Source organism: Macrobrachium nipponense, chromosome 29 (genome assembly GCF_015104395.2).
Source record: "Macrobrachium nipponense isolate FS-2020 chromosome 29, ASM1510439v2, whole genome shotgun sequence".
NCBI lineage: Eukaryota > Metazoa > Arthropoda > Malacostraca > Decapoda > Palaemonidae > Macrobrachium > Macrobrachium nipponense.
In genome coordinates this window covers 70694663-70717118 of record NC_061092.1, presented here as the reverse complement: position 1 = coordinate 70717118, position 22456 = coordinate 70694663, and the positions used below count along the sequence as shown (strand labels likewise).

Sequence of the window (22456 nt, the reverse complement as noted above, 5' to 3'; positions counted from 1 at the left end):
ATTATTATTATTCATTATTATTATTATTTTATTTTTTTATTATTATTATATTATTATTATTATTATTATTATTATTATTATTATTATTATTATTATTATTAGTGTCATTTTTCCTGATTTGCTCTGATTTTGAAGATGCTTAGGAGATATTTTCCTTGAATTAGTTTTCTGTTTTCCCAAAAATACATCTTTTTTACTGATCTCTCTTCCAAGGTCTCAGGTCAGTTATAAGTTTAGCTTTCTGTATTTATCATTATGATGAAACTTAGAAGGCAGATACTTCGCATTTTGCATATAATTGGAAACAAATATTTTAATTAAATATTTCAACCATAAGATTAACCTATTTTTCAAGGTCGGAGGTAAATCTATAAACCAATCATTTATTTTTCTTTGACTCCGGAACAACGTGGCAGCCAAGTAGCCTATCTTCTTTTTGGCGATTATTTTCCCAGAGCACTTTTAGTTGTCTGTAAAAGAAAAGTGCTGAAACGGCTTTGTCTGTCTGTCCTCACTTTTTCTGTCCGCCCTCAGATCTTAGTAACTACTGAGGCTAGAGGGCTGCAAATTGGTATGTTAATCATCCACTCTCCAATCATCAAACATACCAAATTGCAGCCATCTAGCCTCAGTAGTTTTTATTTTATTTAGGGTTAAAGTTAGCCATGGATCGTGCGTCTGGGACCGCTAGGGGTGCCAGCCGCCGACGCATCTTCACTTGGCCGTATCTGGGGAGCAACTAAACGCTGCCCGGTTGTGTCTGAGGGTTTCATACTGCAGCACATCGAGAGTACCATAGACGCTGTACTGAAAACTCAATTGCACTGAAGATACTTCGGCGCATTTTTTTATTTGTTTACTTTTGTCTTGATCTGTTTTTCAAGGAAACAGGTCAATTAAAAGGTCAAAATGTTAACACTTTCCCCGGACCTCAAAACATTTGGTATTTTGAGGCGTCTTGTCTCCAAACTCTCGGTCAGGAAATATGACAGTGAAGTCTTAATGAAGATGAAACTGCATCTTCTGCAAGGCGGACTTTTGCCACCCATGCACTCTGGGATACTGAATACCCTCCATCTCCTCCAATACCCCATTTTTCTTCCAGTCAGCTCTGTTCACTTTCAATATCATTCTGACAAAAAAAAAAAAAAAAAAAAAAAAAAAAAAACTCATGTGTTATGAGCTATGAGGCCAAAAAAGCTTTTCATAATTCGTATGCTGCAATGATGACATTTAGACACAATTACACTCGGTAATTTTTCTATCGAATGGCACCAAATCATTTGGAAAACTGAGTTATGGTAATGATACCTCTTACTGCTTATAGTCTAGTGACACGCTCATGGAGTATTTACGACGCGTGTGCGACTTTCTTTGTGAATGGTGTTACATTTGTCAATATGGAAATTCCAGACAAGCGTCATGTTTATATTATGCTTTGCGTGGAATGATCAACTGAAGTGGATTAAGGTGTTCTACAAAGATGACTCCGAAGGAATGCTTTCATTGGCAATGCTCAGAAGATATACGTACTACTTTTGCAGAAACAAAGAGCATCGATGTCGTATGTGTATGGAATGGAATATGAAATTTAGGCTTGAAGCCAAGCACTGGAATTCAGATGGATTATTCAGCGCTATAATGAAATTTGGTTTTAAGTGAATATTTATGGTGACGAATTTATAAATTATAAGAATGAAATAAAGGTGATTTTTAAAATATGGTAAAAACTGATATCCGCCATAAAAATAACATATCATTTCAGGTATGTAAACAAGAATAAAAAAAAATTATGCATACCACATATATACGTATATATGTGTATAAACATGCTTATAAAAACAACTTCAAGTGTATATACAACACTTGGCAATGTACCAAGAGGTCAGATATTGAATTTCATTAAAAAGATCAATGTCTTTGAGGAATCCAACAATCCTATTAACAGCTACATCCGGACCAAGCAGTTCTGCTATATCCCTGCCCACTAACCCATGTCTCTGTCGTGCCGCAGAATACCTATGGCAATGTAATATAATGTGTTCCACAGTAAGAGGAGAGTCACACTGCATACAGAGTGGTGCAGTTACCCCCTCCAAGAGGAACCGGTGGGTCAATCGAGTATGGCCAATTCTCAAACGACATAATATAGTTTCTACCCTACGATTTTGTTGGAATCCAGATGGTCAATGTTCAATACTTTGATCTTCCTGTACTTTTTATTGTTGGTCAGAAGGGGAGACAACCAACGTGCTTGCCATTTATTTTTTTATTTATGAGCGAATAGTCCATTTCATGTCAGTAGCAGGAACATGGTGGAAGAGAATGTCTTCTTTAGTAATGACAACTCTTGCTTCATGGTCAGCAAGTTCGTTACCAGCAATACCTACATGGGCAGGAACCCAGCAAAAATGGACAGATTTGAATTTGGAAGCACGCCTATATAACCATTCTTGAATACGTTGAACAATTGGATGTTTAGGGTTATATTGCTTAATGGCCGTGAGTGCACTATAAGAATCTGCGTAAATGGTGAAATTATTACCCTGTAGAATAGAAACAATCTCAAGAGATTTAACTAATGCAATTAATTCAGCTGTAAAAATAGAGGCATTATTAAAAAGAAAGTCTGCCCACATATGAACAACAGCACAACCAACACCACTTGATGTCTTTGATCCATCAGTGAAAAGTTTAACAGAACCCGAATGCTTTCGGTCATGATCAAGAAAACGAGCCTTCACTTCTTGGAGATTAACAGATTTTTTAACCACAGCTTTTTGACAAACTGATGGTTCTGGTGTCAACCAAGGAGGCAGCTTAGAGCAACGTATTGCCTTAATTTTTTGGTTTTTAATAGACACACTGTCAACTGCAGCATTAATTCTTACATGAAAAGGCTTGGATGCTCTAGCATTTGCAAACTGCTGTAGATTGTTTCGCTTAAAAATAAATGTTGCAGGGTTTTCTGGGGAACCTCTCAATTTGAACATATACCGCAGTCCCAGTTCCTCTCGACCTAAGTCCAGAAGGAGCTCTTCAGTCGGTATATAGACTTTCAACTGGAGATGTCTTGAATACACCAGAGCATATCTTTAGACCAGCATGATGAACTACATCCAACTCCTTAAGTTTGTTTGCACTTGCTGAAGAGTACATTTGGCAACCATACTCAGGCTTTGATTCACATAACGATAAAAAAAAAAAGTTGAACAGCTGAGGACTGGGTATTTAAAACAGGAACCAGTTTTATTTCCAATGTCTCTAAAATAAATAGGTCTTTACAGTTGTTGACCTGTCCAGTTATAGAGAAATCTTTGTATTCAATGTTAGTTTTACATTGTGAAGAATTATTTCTAAGGTGCATCTGGGTTGGACAGGTCCCATTATGTGTTTAACCCCGCTATGAGAATCGACTCGTACCTTAAGAAGACGCTTCGTGGATCCCACTTGTCCCAGATGTGATTTGGAAAATTTGATAAATTAAAAGTACTGAACGGCTAAAACCGAATTGTGTTGAAATATCAATCATTAAAAATCTACATAGGCAGTTAAAAATTATACCCACTAAAGCACACTTAAATACATACACTCAAGGCACAAAATTGCGACACACATAGCTACACAAGTGCAAATTATAGATTTTCTTATATAATTTGTTAAGAGTGTTTTGTGATTTTGCTCATTTTATTGTGCTCTTGTGTAACCATGTGTGTCGTAATTTTGTGCTTTGTGTGTATGTATTTCAGTGTGCTTTAGTGGGTATAATATTTAACTGCCTATGTAGATTTTTAATGATTAATATTTTAACACAATTCGGTTTTAGCCGTCCAGTACTTTTAATTTATTAAATTAAATTTTCCATAGCATTCCCTGGTGATGTGATTATGAATCACGGAACATAGGAAGCAATAAAAGAAGTGTGATTCCCCAGTGTATTCCTGCCCCTGACTGCAATTTATATATATATATATATATATATATATATATATATATATATATATATATATATATATATATATATATACATACATAATATATATATATATATATATATATATATATATATATATACACACTATACATACATATATATATATATATATATATATATATATATATATATATATATATATGTGTGTGTGTGTGTGTGTGTGTGTGTGTATGTGTGTGTATAGCTGAATCACGAAAGTTTGGAACGTGATAAATCCATAACTAAAGGTATAAGCCACGTGGCTCATATCTTTATATGTATATATGTATATATATATATATATATATATATATATATATATATATATATACATTATTATGAATCCCCTTTGCTTCTACAATTCAATTGGAGTAATAGTTAAAGTACAAGCATAACAGAATCTCCTTCTCTCCCTCTCTCGTACGCATTTCTCCCGTCTCTTGTCTTCCACTCTCTGTCCTTCCAGATACACCGGGAGTTGGACCCCAAGACCCAAGAGTTAAGCGAGGAAACCAGCCCCAGGGCAGGGTCGGATTAATAAAAGTCGTCAGCAAGAGGTTAACAAAAAACTACAGGAAAAGAAGGACAACAGAAAACAGGGAACTGCTACAAGCAGTCAAAAATGATGTTCAACAGCAGCTGCAAGGAATAAGAATTGAAAAGTGGATGGAATGATGTACAAAACTATCACAGTACACATCTCTCTCGGAGCTATGGAAGTGGCTGAGCAGAGTAGCCGGAAAGAAGAGAACACCCGTAGCAACTCACCCTCACCCACTAGAAGAAGCGGAAAGACTGGCAACATCCTTCACCAACAGGACTAGCTTAGGTAACCTCTCCCTTGAAACAAGAAGAATTCAGGATCAACTAGCACCGATTAGATGGGAGGAGATCGATGCGGCCTGCCACAGACCAGATGATACAGACACCCCTTACACAGTAGAGGAACTGAAAGCAGTATTTAAAGTTGGCAGAGACACAGCGCCAGGAGCAGACAGGATAACATACACCATGATCAGTAAAATGGGTCCTGCAGGAGAAACAGCCTTTCTGAGAATCCTAAACAAAAGACACATTGAACACACAAGACCACAAACTTGGCGGCAGCAGGACACGCAGCCAATCCTCAAACCTAAAGATCCAGAGAACCCAAGACCAATCGCATTGGTGTCATGCATTGAGAAAACTGGAGAAAAAATGGTACTAAATAGAATGAAGTACAAGATTGGTCCACTGCACAAGCAGCTATATGCATATCAGGAAGGAGTCGGAACTACAGAGTGCATAACAGATGTTCTCGGCTACATAAATCAGAAGAAGGCTACAGTAGTCTTCATAGATTTTGAAAAGGCTTTTGAACTAGCCAGTCCGGCAGCAATGCTTCAATCAGTAGTAAGGAAGGGAGTCCAAGGACACTTACTAGCCTGGACAAAAAACTACGTACTGGGAAGGCAGGCCAGAGTAAAATTCCAAGGAGTGATGTCTACATTCCACGACTTGGAAAATGGCACTTCTCAGGGAGGAATTCTGAGTCCATTTCTATTCAACATACTAATGGAGAATATAGCCTCCCTGCAGCTTCCAGAAGGCGTAGAAAACTTCATCTATGCCTATGATGTGTGTATAGTAGCAAGAGGAGCTGTTAGAGTGCCCAGAATGCAAAGGGCACTCAATGACATCAACAACAAATCAAATGAGCCAGGTCTTAAAATAAATATAAATAAAACAAAGGCCATGACAATAAAAGCCCACAGACAACTGCAGCCACTGACAATAGGAGCTGAGCCCATAGAATGGGTAGACAGCTACATGTACTTGGGAGTTGTCATAGACCAGCAGCTAACTTTCAAGGAGGAAATCAAGTACTTGAGAGAAAGAGCAAATACAAGACTGGTCGCCATGAGATACATGTCATCTCTGAAGGAGGGAGCAAATGAACACATACAAAGGAAGTACTACCTAGCCTGCACCAGAAGACTAGTGGACTATGCTGCCCCCACTCTGATGAGGCTGACAGAGGCTCAAAAAGAATCACTGGAGGTCATTCAAAACAATGCAATGAGGCTCATGCTAGGAGCACCCACATGGACAAGGCTGTGCAACCTCAGGCTTGAAACTAACTTGCCAAAACTAGAGGATAGGATTGCACAGCAAAATGCAAGCACAATAGCCAAGATGTTCCTCTCAAAAAGAGACTCCATCTCGAGGAAAAGAGCCAGAGAGGAACTTGCTAAACACCCAGAGATTCAAAGTCCGAGTTCCTATGGTAAGGACCAAAGTGACAACATCAAGAGTCTAGGCGTGGCAGAGACACTGCTGCAGCTAGGTCCAGACACAACACAGGGCACACAACAACTAACACCCTGGAAGAAGGGCACTGCAATATATAAATACACAAGCCTGCCAAGAGCAAACGAAGACTGCACAAGAGAAGAGCTAAGAGCGACAGCCTATGAAGCAATCAGAAACACTGACACCATAGGGGCACAAACATACTACACCAATGGCACTGTAGATCCTGAGAATCAAACTACGGGAGCTGCAGTATATTCAAGAAACTTCACAGCCTGCTGGAGGACCTCCAACCACGCCTCCACTATGCAGACAGAGTTAACAGCAATAAGACAGGCACTGCTGTACTCACTGGAGAATGAAGAAGGGCCTGTAATCATCCACACCGACTCAAAGTCCTCAATGCAAGCCTTGCAACAACAGAAAAATAAAGAAAACAAGGCACTGCTTGCTGGAATTAAAACACTGCTGCACCAGCACAGTGAAAGAGGAAGACCTGTCACCCTAAACTGGATACCCAGTCACACAGGAATTCCAGGCAACGAGAGGGCCAATGAGCTAGCCAACCTGCACTGCAACAAATCAAGAATTCAATGAAACCACTCTGCAAAGAAAACTTGCTAAAAGACCATCGTGAGTGGGTAGAAAAGAACTCACCGTCTGCCAGATGGTATATGACATCGACTGATCTAGTGCCTCCTCCCATAGACAGGCACACACCAAGAAAACTTGTTGTGATCATCCACAGACTCAGGCTAGGATATGAAGCCTGTTGGGAAATCGTGGAAAACAGTGTCAGACCATGTGAACACTGTCAAGAAGAAACACAGCAACCACTCCTTCACTACCCGCTGGAATGCAGAGAAACAGCACAGCTAAGAGGTGCAGCACAAATTGAATTACTTGCACAAGTTGCTGAGCATGCAGCTGCCACAGTCACAAAGACAATCATTGAAAACTTAGAAGAGCATGCCCAGATGCTCTACAACCTACCTCCACCAAGGTAAATAAACTAAAAGTAACATCAATCACCTTCATCACATCCCCTCACTGTAAGGCTCTATCCACATCATCCACTATCATTCTTTTAAACTTTACCTACCACTGAAATCCTCCTGCAGGGACCCAAGGGAGTAAAGGGTTGGACAACCCCACCTGCACAGCTTCTCTAATATTCAAAAACCTTACATTCTTTCAAACTTCTACTACAATATGACATGATGGCTCTCTCTTACTGACACCATCCTTCCCTTGTTCACTCCTATCTCTACAACTAAAAATATTTCCAATTTCATAAAACTAACCATGAACCTAATGAATCTTTTCAGATCACCTACGGGCCGAACAAGGGAAAGGCCCGTGCCAACAAGAAGTGTTGGCTTAATACAACAACAACAACAACAACAAGGAAATCACTCTCACACGCGCCCAGCTCTTGCCCCAGTTTGGAACTCCGCACCTGCGGGGCTGTCCCTTGCTCATGCGCCTATGTGCACCTGTGTCGCCCGCCTTGGACCCTTACCTGATGCCCTTAGAGTGAAGTCCCTTCCTTCTGTGCCTTCTATGAAGCAAAATGTGTGAAGAAAGTTACAGCCACGAAGGAAATTGAAACACTGGAAATGCTAAGTACTTTCGTCTTACTGCCAAGACTCTCTCTCTCTCTCTTGGGCATCGTTCACCGTAGATGCAATATATGCTTTCAGAATTGGGTAAAAAAAAAAAAGATATACAGAAGCAAGGGCCTATTATAATGGTGGGTACAAGTCATAGGGGAATATATATATATATATATATATATATATATATATATATATATATATATATATTCATTGAATAGAATGGCTTTCTCACTGTTAACCAGCTTTTTTTGAAATTGCTTCATATTTTCTAATTATTTTCTTTACTTTATTGTTCAGGTTACTAATGGACACATAATGGGGTTCTTCCATTTACTCCAGTATTTTTACACGCGACAGCTGTTTCGTCAACCTATACGTATTGACGTTTTCAAGCGTACTGATACAAATATGAGCCTACATGCGTTTTGTGACGTCATGAGGACGGAAAGGTAGTACAATTGCCAGATACCTAGTTTTAAGTATTTACAAAAGACTATAGTGGAACATAAAATAAGACAAATAAATAAATATGTTAACAACAGAAATTATATAAAAAAGTTGAAAGTAAGTTATTATATACACATTATACATAAATATATATTAATTACATATATGTTTAATTCACTGAAAGTCAGTGTGCGCTCCTGTCCGCGTGTGGGGGTTTTGTCCCACGCGGTTGAAGGTCTGCCTTCTACACGAGGGCAAGGAACGGTCTGCCTCACGTTGGATGTTAAGGCTGGGACGTTGCATTGCGATGCTGACTGCTTCTGATATCAATAAACGATAGTAGTTGCCTTCCTTGTGTATTATTTTGGTGTTTGTGAGAAGTTCTTGTAATGATGGTTTTTTATTGTGGGTATCCACAAAGTGCTGATGAATGGCTCCTTGGTTTCTGTGGGCCTGCATGCGACGTTTGAGTGTGGTGGTTGTGTGTCCGATATAGCATTTTTGGGGGGACTGACATTGCTCGTCAGCACAGACAAATTTGTATATTATATCAGATTTAACCTCTTTCTCCGTCGATGGGGCCGTACTATTTTTCATTACCAAAGAGGCCGTAAGGTTTGGTTTGCAGTAAATCCTTGCTGTTATTTTGTTATATGGCGCTAGGGGGTGGTTCCTCTTCGCAGTATACCAAGGATGGCTTTCCTTTCATCTTCGGACACACAACCACCACACTCAAACGTCGCATGCAGGCCCACAGAAACCAAGGAGCCATTCATCAGCACTTTGTGGATACCCACAATAAAAAACCATCATTACAAGAACTTCTCACAAACACCAAAATAATACACAAGGAAGGCAACTACAATCGTTTATTGATATCAGAAGCAGTCAGCATCGCAATGCAACGTCCCAGCCTTAACATCCAACGTGAGGCAGACCGTTCCTTGCCCTCGTGTAGAAGGCAGACCTTCAACCGCGTGGGACAAAACCCCCACACGCGGACAGGAGCGCACACTGACTTTCAGTGAATTAAACATATATGTAATTAATATATATTTATGTATAATGTGTATATAATAACTTACTTTCAACTTTTTTATATAATTTCTGTTGTTAACATATTTATTTATTTGTCTTATTTTATGTTCACTATAGTCTTTTGTAAATACTTAAAACTAGGTATCTGGCAATTGTACTACCTTTCCGTCCTCATGACGTCACAAAACGCATGTAGGCTCATATTGTTTGTATCAGTACGCTTGAAAACGTCAATACGTATAGGTTGACGAAACAGCTGTCGCGTGTAAAAATACTGGAGTAAATGGAAGAACCCCATTATGTGTCCATTAGTAACCTGAACAATGAAGTAAAGAAAATAATTAGAAAATATGAAGCAATTTCAAAAAAGCTGGTTAACAGTGAGAAAGCCATTCTATTCAATGAATGTTTGTATCCATGAAAAATTGTGCCCTAGAAGTATATATATATATATATATATATATATATATATATATATATATATATATATATATGTGTGTGTGTGTGTGTGTGTGTGTGTGTGTGTGTGTGTGTGTGTGTGTATATATATATATATATATATATATATATATATATATATATATATATATATATATATATATATATATATATATATCTGAATTAAGCCTGATGGCTGACTGATCAACCCAATCAGATACAAAAAATAGGGGTCGGCTGAAGGCCAAATACACATTAAGGGAAAAATTGTAAGGAAACTCCAAGAATTGAATTTACAGGGAATGTATTTGCACCTTAACTTTACTCTACTGATTTCAAGGCATCAGTGAAGATGCTAATGAAAATACTGGCAGTTGCTGGACAAGATTTAATAGGTTGGACTTTGCAAGTGTGGCTAATTTGATGGATGTGGAGCCTGATTTAGTTTTTGATTTATGTATTCATGATGTACTGGGATTATATCAGTGAAGTGTTCACTACCATTTTATAGGTTTAATGTTTTGTTTTGGACAAAATATAAATGATGCGTGTACTATGTGTGAAAACTGTTTTGTTTTCAATGATTTTTGTAACTAAAATAATGTATGTGTTGTATATTTTGTCAATAAACTAACTAACTAGTGTGTGTTCTGCTATCCTCTTGCAGGTCGATCACACCTAGGTTCAAGATAGGCAGTCATTTATGGGAAAAAACATGTTTTTTGAAACACTCCTCGGGTCGTGCTCGACCCGGCAAAGCCAAGAAAAGCCAAGGAGTGGTCACCTTGGTCAACAGTAGTCCATAAGTCCGGTATGATCGCCCGACGAGTGCTGACAGAAATATTCGAAACTATTTGTAGCGACTTGGTCTTCAGTTGCCAATAGTATATATATATTGCCTGGACATTTTAAGCATTGTGATGCAATTTTCTTAGATATTTATTTAACCTCAACCGGTAGATTTACGATTTAAAATAAAGGTTAAACGCAAATAAGAACCTTAATAACCTGGTATTTTTTTCTTTTACTGACAACATGGAAACGACGCAGCTATTTTTCGTCTCATGAAGTGAAGGAATTGGATGAAAGTCCTCATTTAAGAATCTCTCTCTCTCTCTCTCTCTCTCTCTCTCTCTCTCTCTCTCTCTCTCTCTCTCTCTCTCTCTCTCTCTCTCTCTCTCTCATAAAATACAAAAATCAAACCCAAATTTGTTATCGGATCAGGCGAAGCCGAAGTCAAATTCATACGAACGAATACTGTCGACTCTTCGTTTTCTTTCTCAAATTTTGTATACAAAAGTAAACATGGCGGATGTTCAGGATGAAGATCAGTGGCTATATGGTGATGAAAAAGACGAATCCAAAGAAGACGGCGAAATAAACGATAAAGGAGATGAAGGGGAAAAGAGTCCTGCCACGGTACGTAAACAAAGCAGTACGAGCTAAGACGCACGACTCGTTTTTAATACTCTTCAAACCTCGGCTTGGTGGCCGTCCTGACTTTTTAAGTTCCTAGATGTGACGTTGCTCTTCAAACAGAGCCATCAAAATGCTGTCTGTCATCAGGCATCATGTACAAAAGTATTGGGTTTACAAATTGGACGGAGCGTTCCTTAGCTTACCCACCACCTAGGCTAGGTGCGTACCTACTAGGCTAGTTTAGACCACCTCCTGCCGCTTGGTTGGCCCAGCTACCGAATGTCCTACCTATATACCTTCCCAGTATCTAGATAAGCTTAGGTCAGGGTTTGCTGGATTGCTTAATCTATATAACCAAGGCAATTAGGGTAAAAAACCGCATGGTACAGGGGTGGACCATGTACGATCAACGTGTACAACCCCCAAAAAAGTACATTATAACGCGTCCTGACATCGGAGATGGGATGGGCATCAGACGCGACTTGTTGTTGGTGAGAAACGGAGCTAAAGACCTCTACTCTGGTGTCAGGACGCGTTATAATGTACTTTTCTTGGGGTTGTACACGTTGATCGTACATGGTCCACCCCTGTACCATGCGGTTTTTTACCCTAGATAAGCTTAGGTCAGGGTTTGCAGGATTGCTTAATCTAAATAACCAAGGCATTTTGTAGATCTCTTCCTTTCCTTTGGATGAATATGACAATTTTGGCGCCATGCAAGCCTAACTTAAGTTAGCCTACCTAGGGTAAACGACCGGGCGGCGACATAGCGGCCACCTCTCCCGGAACGTGGCCACCCTCCCGAAAAAGTACTTGAATCCACTGCCGTGACCTCCCATGAGCATCAGTCAAGACTTGTGGCCCATCCAGGCAACTTACTGAGACCTCACTCTCCTCCCAAAGTGGGTGAATGACTGGATGGGAATACGTTCACTCGCAGAAAGACCACTTTTTCACTTTATATTTAATTGGTGAAACAATAATACAATTAGGTCTTTTACCCTTTTAACCCGGACTAAACTTTATATTTAGGGTAAAAAATTGCATGGTACAGGGGTGGACCATGTACAATCAATGTGTACAACCCCAAGAAAAGTACATTATAACGCGTCCTGACACCGGAGTAGAGGTCTTTAGCTCCTTTTCTCACCAACAACAGGTCGCGTCTGATGCTCATCTCCGATGTCAGGATGCGTTATAATGTACTTTTTTGGGGTTGTACACATTGATCGTACATGGTCCACCCCTGTACCATGCGGTTTTTTACCCTAATTGGTGAAACAATAATAATACAATTAGATCTTTTACCCTTTTAACCCGGAATAATAGGGTAAACAACTGCAGACAATCCATCATCATTGCGCTGGTCAGCCCTTATTCACTCAAAATTTAATTAGTGAAACAAGAATACAATTACAACTTTAAGCATACCATTCAAAAGATTGAAGTTTCGTCAACATAATGTGATATATGAAAGCCCCATACAAACTAAAATAAGCATGTGAGCTCTTCATAAGATATGTTTTCAAGGCAGTTTTGAAATCCAATATGGCGGCAATCGCGTGGTGAGCCATCTAACCACAGACAATCCACCATCTTTCCCAGCCTTCCCAGCACTCATTGAACAATGTTAGCATATATATGTAATGTTTATTGATCTTACTCAAGATTGCAGTTGTAATCAGCACAATAAAACAACATTTTTGTACAAGTAACTTACCCAGCAGATATATACTTAGCTATAGACTCGGTCGTCCCGACAGAAGTTTCAAAACTCGCGGCACACGCGACAGGTAGGTCAGGTGATCCACCATTCCCGCCGCTGGGTGGCGGGGTCTGGAACTATTCCCGTTTTCTAAGCCATAATTTCTCTGTCGGTTGAACGGACAACCACCTATTGTTCGTTCCTTCCACCTCCATCTTGGATTTCAACTCGTTGCCGAGAATTTGGATTGGTTTTTTGGTTTTTTGGTGACGTATTCTGTTTTTTTTCTCTGGCTTGGCATACGCTTATTGTGGACTGTTTTTTCGACTTTGGTTTTGACCTACTCTTTCACGATGTCTGACGCTAAGGCTTCACCTATGTTTAGAGTTTGCAGTAGGGAAGATTGTAAGGTTAGGTCTGCCTAAATCGGCATTAGATCCTCATAGTATTTGCGCTAAATGCAGGGAGAATTAATGTTCTTTTATTAACACCTGTGTGGAATGCGAGAACCTTACGGAGCTGAATGGAAGGAATTATCATCATATGTTAGGAAGCTTGAGAGAGATAGAGTGAGAAAGGCTTCAGCTAGGTCATCTAGTAGATCTTGCTCCTTAGAACAAGAAATTAACTCTCCTTCTAACATTTTTCCCTTAGCCTCAGCTGTTTCTTCTCCCTGTTCTGAATCCAAGATTCTTCGTCAGAGAGGGAAAATGTAAAGCTTCTATTAAGAAACTTCAAGCTCAGCTACGAGCTCTAAACCAAGGTAAGAGTGGTGATAGTGACTTGTGCAGTGTCCGGTTCCTCATTGCTCCTAGGCCTAGACCGCTTCCAAACTCCCAGGACCAGGGGAGGAGGAATGTCGAAAGCCGCAGGGAGGATGCAGAACATCCCCAACGGTCAGGCGTCCCTTCGGCAGATCCTGTTGTTAAGTCCAGGCTGCCTCGGATTGCCGCAGAAAAGGCGTCCTCAAGGAGTGTTTTTCGGCCTCAGACTCCTTCCTCTCCTAAACGAGATGGAGTTCGGCCTCTCATTTCGCGCCCTTTGAAGAGAGCCTGGAAGGCGCCTAAAGGAGACGCGGCTGACTCCAGCCCAGAGCAGTTTTTCCCGAGGATTGGCCTTCGGGACCTAAGAAGACTAGACAAGAGGAGCCTTCACTTCAGGATCCTACGAAGAAGTTTTTGGTTAATCTGCAAGAGCAGTTAGCTTCTCTCGTAGGCTCTTTTGCTAAGGACTCTACAAGGAGGAAGGATGTCTCGCTCCCTGTTAAGAGTTCCGCTAAGCGCCCCGCTTCGTATAGGAGAGAACCCTCACGATCTCCAGGGCGTTTATCGCCTTCGTCGAGAGACTCGTCTGATTAGGAGTTGTTCTCCTGAGAGAAGAGCCCTTTCGCCCTATAGGCTATCTTCCCCGAAGCGCCCTCTGAGACGCCGCGAATCGAGCAGAAGTCTCGATCGGTTTAGGTGCAAGGAACCGAAAACCGATTTAGGTATCAGGATCCCTTGGGTCTGCAGGACCAGGAGCCAGACAGGCGCAAGAGGCAGCAAGACGCAAGAAAGGGCGTCAAGAGCCTCTTAGAACACAGGATTCAGGACGTCAGGATTCTGCTAGAAGGCAGGAATCAGGACGCTATGAGCCAGGACGCCATGAGTCAGGGCGCCAGGAGTCAGGGCGCCAGGAGTCAGGGCGCCAGGAGTCAGGGCTCCAGGAGTTAGGACGCCAGAAGGCAGGACGCCAGGAGTACGTTAGGCGTCAAGTGTTAGGGCGCCAAGAGCCTGTTAAGCGTCAGGAATCAGGACGCGGGGATCTTTTCAGCGCCCTGAATCAGGACGCCAGGAGCCTAGCAAGCGCCACGAACCTGACGAACCTAGACAACAAGAGTCTAGTAGGCGCAAGAGTGTTTCCGACAGGCAGGAGCCTCACTCTTCGTATAGGAGTGCTAATGTTCCGCGCTCCCCTTCTCGGGAAAGGAGTTCTTCTCTCCCGGGAAGAGCCAGATCACTCCAAAACGATCTCCTTCTGTGGATCAGTTGGACCAGGTATCGGAAGACGAAGAGCCAGTAGATGTAGCAGTTTCTGACTACAAGAGACTTTCTCTTTTGCTGCTAAAGGAGTTCGGAGACTCCCTTCATCCTGCGGACCCTCCTTCACCAGGATCGTTGATGTCCAGCACTAAAGCTCTCAAGTCGTCTTCCTTCGTCAAGATGCGCGCCCGCTCTTTGTATGAAAAAGGCTTTAAAAACTTTTTCAGAGTGGTTGACTTCCAGAAGGGAAGCGGGCAAGACAGTTTTTTCCTGCCCTCCTTCCAAGTTAACAGGCAAACCAGGAAGGTGGTACGAGACCAAAGAACCTATGGGGTTAGGTCTGCCTTCTTCCGCAGATGCGGATTTTGCTTCCTTAGTGGACTCTGCTAGGAGGAAGTCGTTGCTGTCTGCTAAGGCGACTTGGGGCATGTGTGAACTAGACCACCTTCTAAAGGGCCTCTTTAAAACCCTAGAAGTTTTTATTTTTAAACTTTTATGGACTGGGCTTTGGGAGCGTTAGCGAAGAGAGCTCAGGACACTGACTTTTTTGTTTCCATGGAGGAACTTTCGAGCGTCCTGGCTTGCCTGGACAGAGCGGTCATGGACGGTTCTGTGGAAGTTGCCTCTCTTTTTGATTTTTGGAACGGGAGTACTAAAGAAGAGATCTGTCTTTAGCTCTTTCTTAGCAAGAGCAGTTTCACCCTTGCAAATGACATCTCTTCTTTTTGCACCGTTATCCCCGCACCTTTTTCCACAAGAGATGTTAGAGAGGTTTCTAAATCTCTTACGGAGAAGGCAACTCAGGATCTCCTCACGCACTCAGCTAAGAAGTTTAGGCCGGCAGTGCCTATAGAGAAAAAAGAGAGACCCTCTTTTGTTCAGCCCTTTCGAGGTGCCTCCTCTTCTAGAGCCCCTCTTAGAGGTCGCAGACCAGAGAGAAGAAGTTAGACCATCTAGAAGATCCTTCGGGAAATCTAGATGAGCAGGAAGTCCTCCAGACGAAAGTAGGCGCCAGGCTACTCCACTTTGCAAAAGTCTGGGCGCAGAAGGGAGCGGACTCCTGGTCCCTCTCTATCCTGAAAAAAGGATACTTGATCCCCTTCAGGGAAAATCCTCCCTTGACGAACTAACTCCAAGGGAGTTGACGACGCAAGATACTCGGATCCGGTCCGAAAGCTTGCTATGTTTGCAAGCAGTGGAACAGATGATTTCCAAGGAAGCGGTAGAACTGGTTCAAGATCTCCAGTCTCCAGGATTCTACAATCGGCTTATTCCTGGTACCGAAAGCATCGGGGGGATGGAGACGTTCTAGACGTCAGTGCCCTGAATTTCTTTGTATTGAAGAAGAAATTTTCAATGGAGACGTCTTCCTCTGTTCTATCTGCTCTTCGTCCAGGGGACTGGATGGTGTCCTGGACCTTCAGGATGCGTATTTCCATGTGCCAATTCATCCGGCAGCAAGGAAGTATCTGAGGTTCATGTCCAAGGGAAAGTGTTCCAGTTCCGAGCGATGTGCTTCGGACTTTCGACTGACCCTCAAGTCTTTACGGACATCATGAAGAATGTAGCTTATTGGCTACATCTGGAAGGGATCAGGATCTCGTTATATCTGGACGATTGGCTAATAAGAGCCCAATCGGAGAAAAAATGTCTGGAGGACCTATTAGTGACACTAAAGTTGACAAAGTCCTTAGGACTTTTAGTAAATCACAAAGAAATCCATGCTGACTCCCCAGCAGAGCATTGTCTATCTGGGGATTCAGATGGATTCTCGGGATTTTCTAGCGTACCTTCGCAGGAAGGAGAGAACGCTGCTTAGAAAAGGTGTCAGTCTTCTTAAAGGAAAGAACATTGTTACCGCGAGGGAAATGGATGAGCTTACTGGGGACCCTCTCCTCGATGGAACAGTTTGTTTCCTTAGGAAAGACTTCACCTACGACCCCTTCAATTTTATCTGAAGGAGAAGTGGGATTGGAAGTCCAACAATCTAGGAGATACATTTCCAATCTCGAAAGGGATCAAGGAGAATATCCGTTGGTGGTTAGATCCACAGAAACTAAGCAAGGGAATCTCCCTTCGCTTACAGAACCCTCGCCTAGCGTTGTTTGCAGACGCCTCAGATTCAGGGTGGGGAGCGACCCTAGGTTCGCAAGAATGTCAGGCACTTGGGAAGGAGAACAAGTGTCCTGGCACATAAACAAGAAAGAGCTAACAGCCATTCATCTAGCTTGTTCATTTCGAGGAACAGGTCTCAGGTCTGGGGATTCAGATTCACTCGGACAACACAACAGCCCTCGCTTATATAAAGAAACAAGGGGGGACGCATTCCTTTTTCCCTGTACGAATCAGCAAAGGATCTGCTGATTTGGGCACAGGAAAGGAAGATCTCTCTCCTCACAAGATTTGTGCAGGGAGAGAAAAATGTCCGGGCAGATCTGTTAAGCAGAAAAGAACAAGTCCTACCCACGGAATGGATCTCAATCCTCAGATTTGCCAACAACTTTGGCATCTGTGGGGAAGGCCCAATATAGACCTGTTCGCGACCAACAAGAATCACAGATAGAAACCTATTGCTCCCCGATCTCGGATCCTCAAGCAGTAGCATTAGACAGCTTTCTGCTAGATTGGACGGGCTTGGACGCATACGCCTTCCCCCCTTTTCTTTTAAGATTAGTAGGAGGAGAAGTATGAGGAAGTTCGCTTGCTCGGAAGGAACAAGAATGACCCTCATCGCTCCCTTCTGGCCGGCTCTCGATTGGTTCACAGAGGTGCTGGAGTGGTAGTGGATTTTCCAAGATCGCTTCCACTAAGGAACGATCTTCTCAAACAACCCCACTTCGACAGGTTTCACAAAAACCTCCCCGCTCTAAGTCTGACCGCCTTCAGACTGTCGAAGGACTTGTCAGAGCAAGGGGCTTTTCACGAGAAGTGGCGAAGGCTATTGCAAGAGCCAGAAGAGTCTCCACTTCTAAAGTATATCAGTCGAAGTGGGAGTTGTTTAGAAGATGGTGTAAGGAAAAGAAAATATCCTCCTCCAGTTACCTCTGTAAACTGAAATCTGCAGATTGTTTCTCCTATATTTGAGGAAAAAGACTGTAAACCTCGGACAGTTTCAACAGTGAAGGGTTACAGAAGTATGCTGGCCTCAGTTTTTCGACATAGAGGAATAGATCTGACGAATAATAAAGATCTTCATGACCTTATAGGTCTTTTGAGACCACGAAAGAACATGTAATCAAGAAGCCTAGCTGGAACTTGGATGTGGTCCTCAAGTTCTAATGTCGGAAAAAAATTTGTACCGTCTCACGCAGCTTCGTTTAGAGACTTAACCGCAGAAAGTCATTATTCCTTTTTGCGTTAGCAACAGCCAAGAGAATTAGCGAGTTGCAAGCTTTGGAAGGTAAAGTGGGGTTTAAGAAGGATGCAGCGATTTGCTCCTTTAAACCATTTTTTCTAGCGAAAAATTAAAATCCATCAAAGGCCTTGGCCAAGAAGCTTTGAGATAAAAGGACTATCTTCATTAACAGGGAGAGAACTAGAAAGGACTTTGTGTCCAGTCAGGGCACTCAAGTTCTACCTGGAGAAGAAGTTGCTGAAAGGTACAGAAGAAAGTCTTTGGTGCTCTGTAAGAGATCCGAAAAGAGCGATTTCTAAGAACGCCCTTACATACTTCATAAAAGATGTAATAAGGGAAGCTCACCTTAAGTGCAAAGAAGAGCATCTCAAAGGTTCTCAGAGTGAGAGCTCATGAAGTGAGAGCCATAGCTACGTCTATGGCATTTCACAAAACATGGTCGCTGCAGGCTCTTATAGAGTCGACATTTTGGAGATAAGCAATTCGGTGTTCGCCTCGAATTACCTAAGAGACGTTAAAATTTCGTACGAAAAGTGCTTTGCTCTGGGAGCGTATGTTTCGGCGAATTCAGTGCTGGGAGAAGGGGCTGAGGCTAATCCTTCCTATTTAGTTTAAGGCTTTATTTACTGTTGTTGGTGGTTGTTTTTATTGGTTAATTGTCAGAGGGAATAGGGACCCTCTTACAATTCATAGATGGTAACAATACTACATGGTCAGGTGGATCGGGATTGGCTTCAGTGCTCTTTGTGATTTGTTTAATAACCTTAACTCTGTCATGTAAGAGGGCGAGAGTCCATTGATATGACAAAAGGTCAAGGCTCTACCATGTAAGTGGGTCAGCCCCATTGGTACGATCCAGTATAGGCTCTGTCGCGTAAGCGGGCTAGCCCCACCCCCATTGACACGATCCAAAAGAGTTATTCAACATAGGTTCATTCCTCGTTGAAACTCTTGAGGCAAGCAGACTCATCGACAGTAGTCATGAAGTCTTCAGCCCAATAAGGTAGGAACTATGGATTATGTTATCCAAGAACATAGGTTGTTTTTTCCCTGTTTTTTTAATGTATTTAGTTTAAGTATTATCTTGTTTTTAGCGGTCTCTTGGCTTGCCACCAAGGGTGCCAATCAGCTAAGTATATATCTGCTGGGTAAGTTACTTGTACAAAAATGATATTGTTAAGATACAATAAAGTTTTGTACATACTTACCTGGCAGATATATACGATTAATGGCCCACCCAGCCTCCCCTCAGGAGACAGGTGGAAGAGAAATTATGGCTTAGAAAACGGGAATAGTTCCAGACCCCGCCACCCAGCGGCGGGAATGGTGGATCACCTGACCTACCTGTCGCGTGTGCCGCGAGTTTTGAAATTCTGTCGGGACGACCGAGTCTATAGCTAAGTATTATATCTGCCAGGTAAGTATGTACAAAAACTTTATTGTATCTTAACAATATCATTTTGTCGCACATATTAGTGAAAGTATGAAACTTTTTATTCCGGGGTCATGTTTTGAACTGAATTCATTTTTTTTTTACCTTGTAATCGGTGGTTTTTAAATCTTGTTTATGCCATACAACTGAAACTCCACAGTGCTTATTTGATTGTAATTATCCTGGTTCCTAAGCACTCATTCCACAAACACAGTTAGGAGCAGCAGACAACAACACTGTTTATGAGGCGCAAAGCTTTATTCCCGTAATTGTTTACTTTACTCATTATTTAGTTTAAATTCACTTTGTTACTTCAAAATGTTTATTTAATTCATGTCTATTATCCTTTTTTTACAACCAAATTAACCTAGAAAAATTACAAATATATTTCTGAAGTATACTTACGAGCAGACGACGCGAGGAAAAATGACATCGTTGCCAATCTATTGGAGCTTCACACATATTCCGATGCATTTACAAACTGTTTCCATGAATTCTAGTTGTCATAGTAATGCAGTAATGATAAAATTGCTCTAGTATGTACATATACCTACAAATAGATATGCTAATTACACTTATTTCCCCGGTTTTGCGTAAGTCTTATACCCAGTTTGGAGGGTAAACACATACCAATTGACAACACTAATAAATAGTTGAAGAGCGCGAAGAATGCCGTGGTTACCGTTCACAAGCAAAATTGTTGAGATTTTGAGTCAGGAATCTAGTTACGTTTTCAACAACTAATATTTACAAATTAATAATCATGAATATGTAAAAATATTTATGCAGTTCATGACCTTATACTGCCATTTAACTATTTATTTAGATAATTATCTAGTGCACGCTGCTTCTTCTTCTACCAAAAAATCGTAGTTTTCTTGAAAAAGTAGTGGTTGGTATGGGTACAAGTGGTGTGCGGATTTAGCACAGAAAATGAGAAGTTTGTTGACACAAGCTACTCCGCAAACATCGAGATGGCGTCAATCTTCGAAATATTCATAGTTGTAAGTAAAAATTTCGAAAGCGTCATAAAGGTAGTGTGCACTGCGTAGGGCCAGACTTTTCATTACCCCCTGTTTAATCTTGAAATATGGCCTTAATTTCTAACTTTGGAGAAATACTTACTTCGAAGGAGAGTAGAGGTCTCAAGCTCCTGCTCTCACCACCAGCAACTCATGACTGATGACCATCTCCGGTGTCAGGACGTGTTAAGTACTTTTTCGGAGGTGGCTTGAAACGCGGTAGAAAGTGGCTCGGCTAGTCTAGTCGGTTTGTGTCCCTTATATTGTGATAATCACTCGAGACCACAGCCATGCATGAACTTGAAAATATAAACAAACCCAAGATATCTAGGTAATATGGCTGAAAGATGTGCTATCATCTGATTGGCATTCTTGGAAAAAGGAGGGAGATGGTCAGCCAATGAAAAGTAACCATCTCCTGATATGGATGTGGTTTATTTATGCACATAATTTGAAAGTGACTATATATTGCCACACAGAGTAAGCAGTAAAAGCCAGTATATAGCCTCATGGGTTAAAAGGGTTAAGCATACAGCTCAAAAGATTGAAGTCTCATTAACAAAATGAGATAGGGTAAACGAACAAATGGCCACCATTTCACTCGAAAAAGACCACTTTTTTTCACTACATATTTAATTGGTGAAACAACAAAACAATTACATTTTTAAGCATACCATTAAAAAAATTCAAGGGTATTTCTATAGGAAAGGGGCACATGAGCTTATAAAAAAAATTATTTACCTTGAGTTATGGAGAATGGTGTATATATATACAGAATTCCTAAAATACTAGTCATCAAGTGAGGAAATGCTTATATATATATATGTGTGTGTGTGCATGCAAGGACCAAAAACAAATAACAAAGTGACAAATGCAATACGTACATGCTAAATCTATTTCTCTATGATCCATTCTTACACTGAATACGGAAAATTTTCACTCTCGCCCACTATTTTGTTCTTCGTCACTATGGCAGTAGTTTCTATATAAGTGTAACTGTCCCTGCGGAAAACCTACCAGAAAACTTAACCTGTTTGATGTGAAAGCTGAGTAATAACTTATGGGGATTAATGTTTTCTTTATATAACACTGAAAAGTTAATTAAATACTGTCAAGACCATGGGGTAATTTTACTTGAAAAACATTGTGCCTCATGTAGGTACTAATTCTGTGTGTAGAGTTGATATAAACAAGTTCTTATTCCATTGTAATAAATCATATTTCACTCAGGGACTCAGTAGAAGAAGGTGTCTTTTTAAAATTTCTATATTCAAGAACACTAGGTTTCACTGATCCAAGTTAGGAAATAACCAATTCAGTGATAGGTTATGTAGGTGTTTTAGGTTAGGACATTGCCCCATAATATTTGAATTGACCCCTTTTTGACTGCTTTTCATGTTTGAATTCTTGACTGACATTTTTTTTCATTTCAGGGTTTTTTTTTTTTGTTTTTTTTTTTTTATCATATTTCAGGCACATTCTTGGCTTGCCTCTTTTAAATCCAATATATTTAACAACTTTTTCAGTGATGTTTAACTGATTCCCTAGCTTTTCATCAACTTTGTCTCCCCCACCCAAAACCCTTGGTTCCCACTTGTGGTCCCCAAAGATTGTTGGTGGTTGTAAGGGTTTTCTTCACTTATTTAATGATACTGAAGCATAGATAAAGGGTTTTTTTAGCATTTAAAGCTGTTT

The 22456-nt window shown here is 41.0% G+C and overlaps 2 protein-coding genes across 3 annotated transcripts in view; one reads left to right on the top strand and one right to left on the bottom strand.

Annotated features, from left to right (window-relative positions):
* The window catches only part of LOC135206354 (pre-mRNA 3'-end-processing factor FIP1-like), a 301272-nt gene that overhangs the window by 64598 nt on the left and 214218 nt on the right, over positions 1–22456 (bottom strand). The window lies entirely within an intron of this gene.
* Positions 11068–22456, top strand: part of LOC135206281 (pre-mRNA 3'-end-processing factor FIP1-like) — a 126588-nt gene continuing 115199 nt past the window's right edge. For both annotated transcript variants that reach the window (XM_064237701.1, XM_064237700.1), the window contains exon 1: positions 11068–11226. In XM_064237701.1, coding sequence (XP_064093771.1) covers positions 11113–11226 — 114 coding nt within the window. In that variant the 5' untranslated portion in view covers positions 11068–11112. The remainder of the gene's footprint in view (positions 11227–22456) is intronic.